This window comes from Drosophila yakuba, chromosome 3R (assembly GCF_016746365.2).
Source record: "Drosophila yakuba strain Tai18E2 chromosome 3R, Prin_Dyak_Tai18E2_2.1, whole genome shotgun sequence".
Classification (NCBI taxonomy): domain Eukaryota; kingdom Metazoa; phylum Arthropoda; class Insecta; order Diptera; family Drosophilidae; genus Drosophila; species Drosophila yakuba.
Genome location: NC_052530.2, coordinates 12,741,036 through 12,754,353, shown reverse-complemented (window position 1 = coordinate 12,754,353; position 13,318 = coordinate 12,741,036). Strand labels below are relative to the sequence as shown.

The 13,318-nt window shown below is 41.0% G+C and overlaps 1 protein-coding gene and 1 long non-coding RNA gene across 2 annotated transcripts; one reads left to right on the top strand and one right to left on the bottom strand.

Annotated features, from left to right (window-relative positions):
* Nucleotides 1–9,636: 9,636 nt before the first annotated feature.
* Nucleotides 9,637–10,749, top strand: LOC6536582. The gene is made up of 2 exons (XM_002097122.3): nt 9,637–9,752; nt 9,815–10,749. Exons 1-2 carry the CDS (start codon nt 9,742–9,744, stop codon nt 10,599–10,601), a joined length of 798 nt encoding a protein of 265 aa, XP_002097158.1. The 5' UTR covers nt 9,637–9,741; the 3' UTR covers nt 10,602–10,749.
* Nucleotides 10,750–11,121: 372 nt separating this feature from the next.
* On the bottom strand, nt 11,122–12,229 carry LOC120321784. Its single transcript, XR_005561505.2, has 2 exons — nt 11,950–12,229; nt 11,122–11,900 (listed from the first exon to the last, which is right to left on the bottom strand). It is a non-coding gene; the product is annotated as an uncharacterized LOC120321784 (long non-coding RNA).
* Nucleotides 12,230–13,318: the final 1,089 nt, after the last annotated feature.

Genomic DNA, 13,318 nt, shown 5'->3' with positions numbered 1-13,318 from the left:
GCACTAAGTACTCACACAAAATTCCGTTTGAAGTTTTTGGGTGCCGCTGCTGGTGCTGGTGCCTGGGTTTTTGGTTCTCGGTTCTCGGCCATGGAAGAAGCACCTGTACACCTGTACAGTGGGCACCCAGTCCTCGGCAACCGCCCCTTCGTCTACTGCTACACTGCTACACGTGCACAGTCAGCGGGCCATCGCTGCTCGGCTTGTAAATTGTATCCGTTTCAGGCACATAAATTGTTGTCAACTTCCGTTGGCTGCGACAACGTCGCCGCCACTGACCACTTCTGTGTCCAGCGATTCACCTGCTCCACTCCGGCGGGGCCGCCCTGACCCCACGAACCCCTTTCCTCGAACTGGTCACACCAGCGTATGGCCAGCTTTGACTTGAGAGCATACGCCAGAGCCATGGCGTTTGTCTTTCTCCCATTTTTAGAGTCCTCGATTGGGGCATTGCGATTCTATCTCGGCATCTGTTAAGCTATATACATTCGTTTGACTGGCTTTCAAATTAAATAAAAATTTTTTATTTGGCATAAACGTAAAATTTAGTCAAAAGAGATTTATATAAACAAATCGCATCAATAATCTTTATTATTTACTGCAATAAATAAATTAAATGTTTTGTTTCCATATCTGTTGAACTGCGCTAAAACCATAAATTCCATTTAAGTTATTACTTGTTTTAAAACCATTATATCATTGTTGTTGTTGTGTTGTAGTGATATAGTGATAATGAAGTCTGCAATAATTAGATATACATTTACATTGTCTAGTGTGCTTAAAGGTTCGGCATTCGAGGAATACTATTTCCACCATGATTGGTTTTTTTTTCGCCCGTTAGCTCAGCTTGGGCCAACTTTTGCTGTCCATGTTTTTTTAGCTTGCTTTTGGCCTTGTTGGGCGTTTTTTGCGCTCTTTGCTGCTACTCGATGCAGCTTCCAACTCCAACGTAATTGAATTTTTAATCTCGTTTATAGTCAAGTGATCTCTGGCATACACTCCCGGTGTACAACTGCGCATATTTTACGTGCCCGGTGCTTTGGTAGCTTCTTTCTGCTAACTGCCGCCTTGTCCTGTTCCTGCTTCTGTTTCCTCGTTTGGCTGCTCCGCATAACAGGGGTCAAATACACTGGGCAAATAAAGTTGGGCGTTGGGCGTTGCGCGTTGTTTTGGGAGACGGGACATTGCCTCATAATGAGTGCCCGTCGTTATGCTAAATAGTTGGACCAAAAAATGGCAACTTTTTCACCCAAACCGACCCCTTCCGCCCACAACTTGCAGGTTAATATGCACACCGAATTGCATATTCAACTTTTCGGATATATATACATACGTATATGTAATAAAGTATATCTCAAACAATGCCCTGTCTGCGGGCGAGGCGACACAAAAGGACCTCAAACAAGTGCTTGCCATTGAGTTTATACAATGCCCTCGAAAAGTCCGCAATGCAAATGTTTTAATGGAGTTGGACGAAAATCCCACTACCTAGCACTACATACTACTACACCGAAATGGCAAACTAAATTCGGTCTTGAGTGGGCTAAAAAATCCGGTAAGTGCGGCAAGCTGTTTGCGGCGGAATCATGACGTGTCAAAGGCGAGTAACGTGTGCATCATTAACTGGTTTACGTGCCGACTGCTGCGTTCAATTAAGCCTTAATTATAACCACTCCCCGCCGAGGACCTGGTTGCCTACCTTCGGGTGCGACACAGTTTTCTCCTCCTAATTATCGAGTCGCAGATTCACGATTCGATTACGCATGATGGCAGATTAGGAGCAAGGATTACAGAAATCCAGCAGGTATGCCTTGGTATAACTTGGATTACTCTTACTTATGTTAAGATGAGGTTTTTTCCTGTTATTTTTAGAGTATGTCTTTATTTTTTACGTGTAACTCTTTAACTAGTTTTAACAAGCACATACATTTGGCTAACAACAGCGTTCATTAGATGCCATGGTGTAGGTGGCCAGGAGCTAGAATGGCGACCAGACCGAAACTCTGGCAAATAATTATGCAAGTCGTCATGGCAATATATGCTGCAGTGCCTAGCCATTAGTAAACACGGTCTAAGCATTAATTAAATATTAACCAAAGCAGACATGGAGGCTTCGGTTGGCAATGTTGTTGGGTGAATCGGTCCTTGTTGTGTCACTGTTATTGTTGCATTTGGCCAATGTTTGATTTTCATTAAAACCACTCAACCGAGTTGCTTATCTTAATTATGAGATTTTGCCATAATATTTGCATTAGATGGGAGCCAATGCAACTGCTAAACAGCAACTGCAACTGCATAATGCGGCAATGCATCTCAGCTGCTGCAGTAAAACCACTCATTCCTCATCTGAACACTGCGAGAAAGTCCTCTGAAATATGCCGTAAAAGTTCTATCAGTTCTAATATATTTAACACAGAATCAACTGCATAAGCTGGGAATGTGTAATTTTTCATAACCAAATATAGAAGTATATTATTTGCTTATTAAATGACCCTAAGTTATATTAAATCTGCAGTGTACAAACTCCTCTGATTGTCCATCTTGGCCAGAGCAATGCAAATGTTTGTGGCTTTTGCTCGAACTTTGCTGGGCAAACGTTGCGTATACGTAATTTAGCATATTCAAGTGTAACAATGACCTGGCCGAAAGTGGAGTTTCTGCTACGGTCAAGGATTGCCAATACCCAGTTCTCCTGACGCCCGTCGCCCATCGCCTATCGTCCAACGCCTGGCGTTGTGCTAAATTTTTTAACTGCAATAATTATACGGCAATTAGCCAAATGTTCAATAATGCAGCACCAGCACCAGCACCAGCTTCAGCTTCAGCATCGGTTCCATTTTCCATTTCCCAGTTTTCAGCTGCGCAGCCGTTACAAAATTTTTGACTGCACTCGGGTAAACTTCTAATTGCCATTAGCGCACTTTACTTTTTCCTGCATTTGCTGCTTCGATGGGCGGGGCTGCTGTGGGCTACAATATGTGTGTGGGCGGGAGTGGGTGGAAGTGGGTTGAAAGTGGGTGGCCTACCAGCGTAGGGCAGTGAAAGTGGGCGCAAAAAAGCGGGGAGCTGCAGGTGAGCGCGTAATTAGACCGCGCCGTTAGCTGCCGCTTGGTTGGCTGGCTGTCTGTAATTTAGTACTAATGGCGCACTTAAAGTGCAGGCAATTATTGTAGACCTATGCGGACAAGGTGTGCACTTGCTCACAGCGCGCAATTCCCATTCTCATTCTCATTCCCATGCCCGTGCCCAATCCCCTTACTATTCCGCCCAGCGATCCGCTCCTTCAATATATATCCCTGTATCCCACTACAGATCCTGCCGCTTTTAGCACTCACGGTTCGCGCTCGAGTGGTTTCAATAACAGCGCCTAGTCGAGGAATTTCTATGTATTCGCTTGGCTCGCCTCTCAGTGTCTAGTCCTTTCTGTATTGCGTGTCCTGTGCTTTTCTCTGTGCGCCTGTGTGTGCGTGTGTGTGGTTTACAGAAGAGTTGGAGGCTGAATGGACGGTTTTGCTGCGTTTTGGAGTGGCTCGTGATGCAGTTAATATGCCACCGGGCAAAATAACATCTCAACGGCGTGAGCCAGCAATGAAAATGGCGCGTTCTTACTCGAATATCTGCGTATCTCTTCAGTATCTGTAGTGGATTATATCTCTACAGATTATTACGATACGCTTGTTCTAGCTTGTTTGCTGAAACTCTACAGATTTGCTTTTGACAAGGAAATGTTAACTTTCAGTCTAGTTAATTCGAGTATACATCAGTATTTTCTTGATCTGCACTTGGGAAGTCAATTGAAAAACTAACTTGTTTCTCTTAATTGGTATTTATATACTTTAAATCATTTCTAGAACCGTTTCTACTGGTTAAATCACAGTGGCTTGTATTAAATTTCTAGCCAAACTAGCCAAACGCAAAGAGAAATGTTAGTCATAAATTCAGCATTTCAGACGGCTCTTTTTGCAGCGGACCAACTAGGATTTCAAACGTCGCCCAGTTAAGCTGTGAACGAAAACAAAAAAAAACACACACAGCGCATGTGAAGGCGAAAAAAAGGCAAAGAATCGAAAATCAAAACTTGTTTTTTGCCGCACTATGCTGGGCTTCGTTTCGTTGGCCACCCCGGACTGTCAGTCATATAAATCTTATTGAACAAAAGTTTGAAATACTAACACTTGCTGCCTGCAATAGACAGGATCGCGCCGTCGGGGGAAGATGGCTGGCAATTTACACGTACGTCGGATAGCGGACCCGACAATCAGTCCATAGCTGTGCTTTTATGTGCCAGTTCACTGGAGACTAATGCCATCGCTATCAGGAATATGCAAAAATCAACTCGGGCAAGTGTTGCTCCAATGCCGCCGGAATCTCCAGCCTCAAACCGAGCGTCCTGGTCCCATCACGATTTCTGCTCGTGGATCCAGCTTTTTTGGGCTGCCAAACAACGGAAAACAATATGCAAGGGCCAACGTTTTGTTTTTTGGGTTTGCTCTCGCTACTCTTGAATCGGATCGCCTTCTACTTTTGAACAAATGAACTTCGAATTTCATAATATCGATATTTAGTGCATTTTAGTGTATAGGATATGAATGTATGTTTCTATATTAATTCGTCGAATACTTTGGGTTATCTCCCATATAAAAGCTAGAAGAGCACCTTCGTTCGAGAAAGAGTTGTATGAAATTCTGTAGTAGATAAGGGCATTCAATGGTTTGCTCTGTCCACCGGATTTCCCAGTTCATTTTTTACAGCAGATTCTTAACAAAAACGGGAAACCAAGTTTTGACAAGCTCCTGCATTCGTCGTTGGGTGGTGTGAGCAACAAAAAAAGCAAAAAAACAGAAATGTGTCTGGATGGAGAGGAGGAAAAGGGGCGGCTGGTAAAACAAAGTGATGTGTGCGGCATGTCTTGATTTGCATAAGCTTCGGCATTGCATACTCATTCCCTCTTTATGCATATATCTGCGCTTTTGGCCCCTCACTTTTTATGACAGCGACAATCGATAGTTAGAGGGCGCAGCCCTGCTGTTTGGGGAGTCATCAATCAAATTTTCATATGGCCAATGGTCCCCGCGTCCTGCGTCCTGCGCTCAAATGGCGGAGGATCTGAAAGCAAACCCGGAGTCTGGTGGGCAAAGCAATTGCGGGCAGCTCATAATTAAAATTCATGTGCCTCGTATTTATAAATAACATTTTGCTGCTGCCAGTGGGGATTAATAAAAATCGATGGGCACTAGAGTTCCAAAGAATATTCGAATACGATGTAAAAAAGTGTGACCTGGCAGCGTAATAACCTGAAAAATCGCTATTATGGCCAAGATAGGAAAACGTAAAATAACTGAGCCACTTTCACAGAATTTATTTTACATGCATTGCGTTCCAGTCGGTCCATTTACCTGGTAATTAAACATTAAAAGTAGGAGTGTATTAAAACGGCCAAGTACCCGTACAGATAAATATTCAAATGTTACTTGTTTGTTTAAAGTGGAACCATAATGCAACTATAGTGAAATCACACAAGACCGTATAATTTATATTTACATTTTTATAGTATCTCTCTATCGTAGTACTAAGGGCTACGCTTTAAAGTTGCTTTTATAAACTATAATTACTTGATAAACTTAAACATTGAACTGCATTTTAAAGCGCCTTAAACTCATTCATTAAACGAAAGTTGTATAGTTTTTTGTATTTTATTAACTTGCCCGTTTGAACTTATTCGAAAGTTTTGCCTTCAATATATTCAGCTGTCGATTCTTTGCCGTTTTGGTTGGTTCTTTACATTTTTTGTATGTGTGTGCCGTTGACGATGGTGGCACCCAAAGCGCTCATAAATCAAAAAAAGCTGTTGTTTGCCCACAGGCAGCAAACCAGCCGGCATCCCCTTTGTTGTGTGTTTGTGTCTGTATGTTTGTGTGATGTGTGTATAAATCACAAAGCATGTCCTTTGCCAATACAAACACAATTGAGCATGCATATGCAACAGCAGCAGCAGCAGGAGAAAGAGAAGGACGGAGACTGAGCAAAAAGTAGTCAAAGAAATTGCGTTAAAAAATTTGATTAAAAAGTTTGTCGCCGATGGGCGTTGGTCTTGGTGTGTATATGTCTGTGAGTGTGTGTCTGTGTGTGTAACTGTCACAGACACACAAACACGGCCGGCCATTGTGCTTATCGATACGCGGCCATTGCCATTCGAGCCCCCACTTCTTGCTGCCCCTCTTGGCCACGTTATAAATCTCTCAAAAGCCAAACAAACCGGGCAAGAATTCAATTTTACAAACTGACAACTAAGACAAGGCACAGACCACAATGGAAAGTTGCCAAACAAGGTGCCGAATGCATTGAGGATTTAAGAGAGGATTTATAGAGATGTATTATTAAGTTACACTTAATAATAAATAATAGATTGTGTGTTTAATCTTACCTACGACTGCATTTTAGTTGTTTTAAAAACATTTTTTATTATTGATGCCTCCAATATGAGTATATGTGTGCTCTTAAATTACATTTAAGTGCCAAAAATGTATTTATCAACCACATGAGCTAGAACAAATTTAAGAAAGAGCATTCAGTTTTAGAATACAATGTTCATAATTAGTAAGGGACGTTTGTCAAAAAGCTTGTCAGTTACAAATGTTTTTATGTGTTTTCGGTGGCCCACTAATTGGGATGGAAACGTTGGAAAAACTTTCACCAAAACTCACCCAGGCAAACCTGTGTACACCCGCACACCCTCTCACCCTCTCACAACTTGAGCTGCGCTGGCTGTGTCACACCTGTCGTATGCGCAATTAAAAGTTTGCTTTCACTTCGATGTTCCTTGGTTTCCTTTTTATTTTTCCCTGCTGTCGAAATTGTAATTGTCATTTTATAGGAAACGTTGAACGTTGCCCACGATCTGTCCTTGCGCTCATTTACGTGCCAGTGTGCATATATGGACGTGTATGTGTGTGCTTTTCAGTTGCTCTAATGAAATTAGCATTGTTAGAAGGGGCATAAAAGGAAGGTGAAGGAAAACTAACAGTTTTTCTCGTATCCATTGCAACAAGTTCAAGGTTCTGCACACCAACACACACATACACACACAAACATATGGAATTGGAAATAGGTTTTCCGTTGCATTTGTTACAAAAAAGAGCACACAACGGGCCAGAAAAAGTGGCAAGAGAAAGGAAAAGCCAACTGAAGGCGTGCAAAAAATTGCTTTGTGTGGCAGAAGTTCCAAAAAACAAAGTTTAGGCTGCCCCATGTGGAAAGAAAATCACGTCGCAGCCTTGCAACAGCAACCAAGTGTGGCACACAAAAAAAATGCGTAACAATGCCACCGACTTTAAATGTCAGCCCGAAAGTATGCAGGCCTAAATGCCTAAAGCCACCTTATTGGGCAAAACGAAATCATGCGGCTAAAACAGACAGGTGCTTAGTTTTGCGGCTGGCTCTTACTCTCAGCTTTCGGCTTAGCTCAGTCAAGGTGCACGGCAAACTTTTAAGCCTGACTATGTGTGAATCCATGGCCAATGAGGCCAAAAAAGCCCGAGAAAGTTATGAATGGAAAAACACATGAAATGTTTCGGAAAGTGAAAGGACGCTCAAAACTTTACTGTGTAGAATAATAACAGACAAAATTTAAGTACTTAAAGTTAAAATTATTAGTGCAGCGGGTTAATGAAATCATTTTCAAATGTGTGAAAAGAGTTTTTTTTTTTAATGTAGTTATTTGCAACACTACCCAGAATTTCATAGCCCATAAAGATGGCTTAAACTTTGCAAGTGATTTGAAAACTCCAGCGCCTTGTGGAACACCCGGCCAACGGTAAAAGTAGTCTTTTTTTAGTCCTTGACTTGGATTGAATGATATGTAAATATATATATGCGAATCCGTCAACGAGTCTCATTTTTCTGCATACAATCATATCCACTGGCGCATAGGTGAAAGCATTTCCTTTGCATGTGCGTGTATGAAGTCGAGAGTGTTGTAATTGAAATCGCATCGAGACGTGAAATGAAACGTAAAGTCATCGAATCAATTGAAATGAAAATTAAATTAAATGCATGCGCTCATACATTTATTCATATGCCTCAGACGCAGACGCACGCACACAGCGCCAAAAGCACTCACACACTGACACGAACTCGAATCTTAATTAAACACGGATACGCATATTGAGTTCCTTGAAAGGCAAAAGCAATCGCCTGACTTCTCTGTCTGTGTGAGTGCGAAAAATGGTTGTGAGCAGAAGGGACTCAGAGAAAGAGCCGAGGACTGAGTATGCTTTGCTTTTGCGATTTTGCTTTTCAGCTGAAAACCTTTTCCATTCATATATGAAGAAAGTATTGCCAACTTATTCGCAACATGTGAAAATATGTCAGGCGACAAGGTTTTTTAGTTCGATATTGCTCATATTAAATATATTAATATTAAAAGTTAAGAAACATACGATTTACTTCTTATATTTTTCGACATCTCTGAGTTTATTTCGAAATTTATTTAGGTTTCTCTCTGCACTCGGAATTATTAAGAAAACTTTTAGTCGCCTGTGCCTTATCGTTACATTGATAAAACGTATATGCGCTTAATGACTCCTTGGCATGCTTTTTCCACACTCTTGTTCATACAAACTTTTCCATACACTTGATGCGGCATGGAAATTTTTCCGAGCCCTGGCCAAGGCCAACATGGCCCGGCTTCTTTTAAGCCTTAATTCTTTTTAAAATTCTACTGATTCGATTAATTTTAATTTTATTAACCTGCACATTGACCGCGTGTTTTTGTTAGCTTTGTCGGTATATTCGTTCTCGTTTGTGTATGCGTTTGATTTATGAAATGTTTTCACAGCAAATGATTGATTGATTGATTGATCGATCGCCCAAAGAGTGACTGAGTGCATGTCTTTGATGTGTGGCAAGGAATAAATATCGGATTGAGACCAAAAGCAACGATAACAGATGCTAATTGAGCGTGAAGTTTTCCGAGCTTTCCCGGCCCACAAAACTCATGCAAGCAAAAGCGGAAACGAACATGAAATCTGTCAAGGCAGCAAAGGAAAACCGCAGCCACGCAAAACTCAAATGAATTTTATTAAATTAAAATGATTTTCAGAGTGTGTATGTGTATAGATGTTGCTGGGTTTCTTTGTTGTGTGCGGCGTATTTATTTAGGCAAATGATTGCAAAGAGCTGCAAATGAAATTTCAGCGGTTGACGGAACGCTTTCAAAGCCGAAAGCCCTAACTTCAATTGGCTGTGAGTGAAGCTGGGCAAAAGGAAAATAACGAGTGTTAGATAATCATCAGTGGGGAAGGTAAATCCAAAGAAATCAAATAAAGCCGCCTGGCCATCGTCAAATCGAATTTAAGCTCATCCAATCGTCGCATAAATTTATGGCATATGCACAGGATGTTGAGGTGGTCCTCAAGTCCTTCGGCACGTAATACAATTACAGGTCCAATCGAATTTTCATCAGTCCACCCAATAATAAGGGAATTGAAAAAAATAAATATATACATATCTGCACATATCGCCACTCTTGTAATCAAAGCGTATTATTTGTATCAAACAAAACGGTAGAGAGAGAAGTTATATACACAATATTAACTAATGAAATGATTTAAAATATTTCCCACAAGAATTGGGGACACACTTCAGATATTTTACAACTGTTTTAAAAACAAACTAGCTTTTCCTAATAAGTATTTGTTAAACACTTCTGAAATTTATTTGACTAAACATACATTTATTAAAATGTACACTTGGTGAGTAAGTGATTGTTATAGGCGAACAGGGTAACTTATGTCGTCCTTTTCGTCCTTCTTAGTCGCTCCTTGGCTCGAAGTCTGAATGGTTGCACTCCGCACATAAGGCAATTGCTCACCCGAAGACCATGGATCCCGGCTCGTCTTCTGGCTAATCCAGCAGCGAAGGATCAAAAGGTGAGTGGACCCACGACAATTGGACCTAGTGGCGATATCCTGGTCCCACCTGTGACTTTGAAAGTGATACCCTTTCGTATGCCTCCCGACTTGCCCTATGACGATCGAAATATGCTGCTTGGAAGGGAGCTATCGCCACATTTGTCCATCTACAAGATTCAATTGACCTCCACCTTGTCCGCATTTCTACGAATCAGTGGGTTTGTTCTGTCCGTTTTCGTTTGGATCGTGGGAATCGGTGGGCTTTGCTTGCAAGGCGATATGGAAGGATTTATAAAAAAAGTCGAACAATGTGACTGCCACGGCATGGTGACAATGGCCAAGGTGATGGTAGTTTTGCCATTTGCCTACCATACAGTCGCCGGCACTCGCCATTTGATCTGGTACTTGAACAAGTTCCTCACAATACCGGAGATCTATGCCACCGGCTATGTGTCTGTGGCTCTATCCATCGCTCTGGCCGCCTTTTTGCTGGCCGTAAATGTGGGCGAGAAGGTTAAGGAGGAGGTTGTGGATCTGACAAAACCCAAAAAGGGCCAGAAGGCTAGGAAAGAAGACCCGAAGGATGCGAAGAAAGATCCGAAGAAGGATGCTCCTAAGGATACCAAAAAAGAGCCCAAGAAGGAGGCAAAGGACAAGAAAAAAGATGACGAAGGCAAGCCTGCTAAGTAATCATAAACGATTGTTTTGCGTTTTATTAATTGACTATATTTCGAAAGACTTATTGGATTCATAACCACCATGCAAAATGCTTTTCAAATTTAAATGTCTTAAATCTATAAAGTATGTTTTAATTATATAATATAATTATATTTTTATACTTATTTTTTATTTTTTATTTAACCATTAAAACCTTTTTCTAAAAATGTCCTCATAACTCTACAAATGTTTACTTGGATGCTATTTCTTTATGATTTTTGGGCTCAACAGCTCCACAAAATCATACTGCACTTAAATTGCAATCTTAAGTAGGCAACAGCAATCGAGGGCTGTATTAAGAAATTAACCCAGGCAGAATGTTGCTTCGGCCACGCCAACTTCAAGTCAAAGATGGTAATTAGAGTCCATGGAAAACTTGGCCAGGCTTCTGAGAAAATATGAATATGTGCTGAGGTGTATGTGTATATGCATATGCATATGCAATCAAACAAAATGTTACACTGTAATGTACATAGATTGTAAAATGTTTCTATTAAGTTTCAAAAGTAAGAGTTTCCTTTAATTCAAGAATTATAATTACGTATTCGCCCGATCTGTTCAGTTCTATAAATTACTACAATCATGTACAAAAATTAAGTTTGGTTATTAAAATACATATTTCTGGTTTTATAAGTTTCCAAAACATTTCTTACAAATTTTCCTAGTGCATTTGGCCTTCCCCACTGGAAGGATGGACACGCCCATCGGCATTTTTCCACTCCACTTGACTGTGGTCTGTGGACTGTGTGCGTGCAACAATTGTGCGGCCAGAGCAACTTGGCCAACTTTCGGGCCAAACTGCACGCAATGCAGCCACAGCCAGTTGAATGAGTTCAAGGCTTTTTTGAGGTTTTCCCCTTTAATTATGAACCACTCAACGCCAGTCAAGTGTGGTTGTTGCCATTATTTTTACTCTAGATCCACGTTTCCTCCGGCTCCCTTCCCACTCCCAATTTTAGCTCCCAAGTTCAAATGGGTGAAAGTTTTAGTTGTGTTTCGGTATTTGCTATTTTTTTCTCCTTTCTTTGCTGCCCCTCTTCAACTCGCTCTGCTTCACGTTTTTTGTTTCATTTGGGGCGAGGGACAGAGGGATTTCCAAATGCGCCACACGATAGTAACGGTTGCTTTGGTCCGACTGGGAAATCTATGCTAGACAGGCCTCATTATGCTGCTAATGGTTTGGCTCAAACTTTTACAGGTAATTATCGACACTTTGCAGGGCATTTGCTGGTTGATCGTTGTTCTTGTTGCCACCGAGGCTTCCATTTGTTGCTGCAGTTGAAAAGTTAAGCACCGCATTTTTGGGGGCAAGGGTACTTACCATTTTAGATGGGTAGATGGGGGCACAACAGCTTCAGCTTTTTCCAACTTGGGCCTTCGGGTAATTAAGTGTGTGGCTAAAATATGCTTTAAGCGTTGATAACATGGCGCATGCTTGATGTTGTGTCCACGGGGAGGTGGCCACTTGAACGTGCTCAACTGTAAAATGAGTTATGAAAAGTTTAGTTCGGCTTATAGTTTTTCCCTAAGGTCATGATTGTTGTGGCTTTTTCTATGTGTCGCTGTGAGCACTGTTTTTAAAACAAGTATTCAGGTATATATACTCGTATAAATGACATGAATTAATAATCAAAGACGCTATCTATCTACATTCAAAATATAATAATTATTCCAATTTAAATTAGCGTTATCCCTTATTTCCTGGCCACACAGTTAATTAGTTTCAGACTCTTGAACGTTTTTCCCAATTTTCTTTGTTAAGTGCTTGAATGAACCACCATTTCTATTTTTCGATGCGTTAATGAAATCCCGCGAAACCACCTTTCTTATCGGTATATCGAAATTGCCTCGACTATGAGTTCACTAAATTTTTATGCGTGTTGCCAAAGTGCTGAGCAAATACCCAGGCAGCGATTTTAATTGAAAAATATTTACCCACACTAAGCTCTTCAGCGTGCTTGACATTTTGACGCGGAATTTAATGACCCCTCCACCGTCTATTAGGTATTTCAATGACAATTCACTGAGAAAATTAGGAACAGTATTTGAATGAACTAAAAACAAAAAATATTGAAAATAAGTTTATATTTTCATTAATCTAAAGCTGCTCATAAGTATTAGTTTATGTAGGGAATAATTATCATTTGTCATTATTATTTTAAACTCGCTTTACCCAACCTTGGTTAGGTTGAATTTCCTGCTGTGTACAGTTCAATTAATAAGCGAATGAAATCCGCTTAAACAAAAGGCAAAGGCAAAAGCGAAATCGGGAGGAAAACGATGACAATCAAGGACCTCTCCCATTCCATTTCGTAAACCCGAGTGATTTGCGACATTTTGTCATTTTCGCTGATGCAAAACCAACACTCGAATTGGGCGGCTGGGGAGCGAAGAACGTTCAAGTACACTAATTAAGATCAAACGTTTCGGGGGGTCCAAATGAGATTCCATCGAAGGGCCAAGAAACTACCCTCCATTTGGGGCCATTGTTGTATGTATATTCATATTAAAATCACATAATGAAGTGTCAGCGAAAACGACGCCGTCGCCCCCTTCAATCAAAGATTAACGTCAAAAGTTGGGATGCGAGTGTTCAATCAAAACGCTGGAGTGCCGGTCTCTAACTTCCAGCCTCCCACTCCCACTCATCCTTCTCGTGCCATTGTAGTAGCTGTTTGTAATTTATTTGG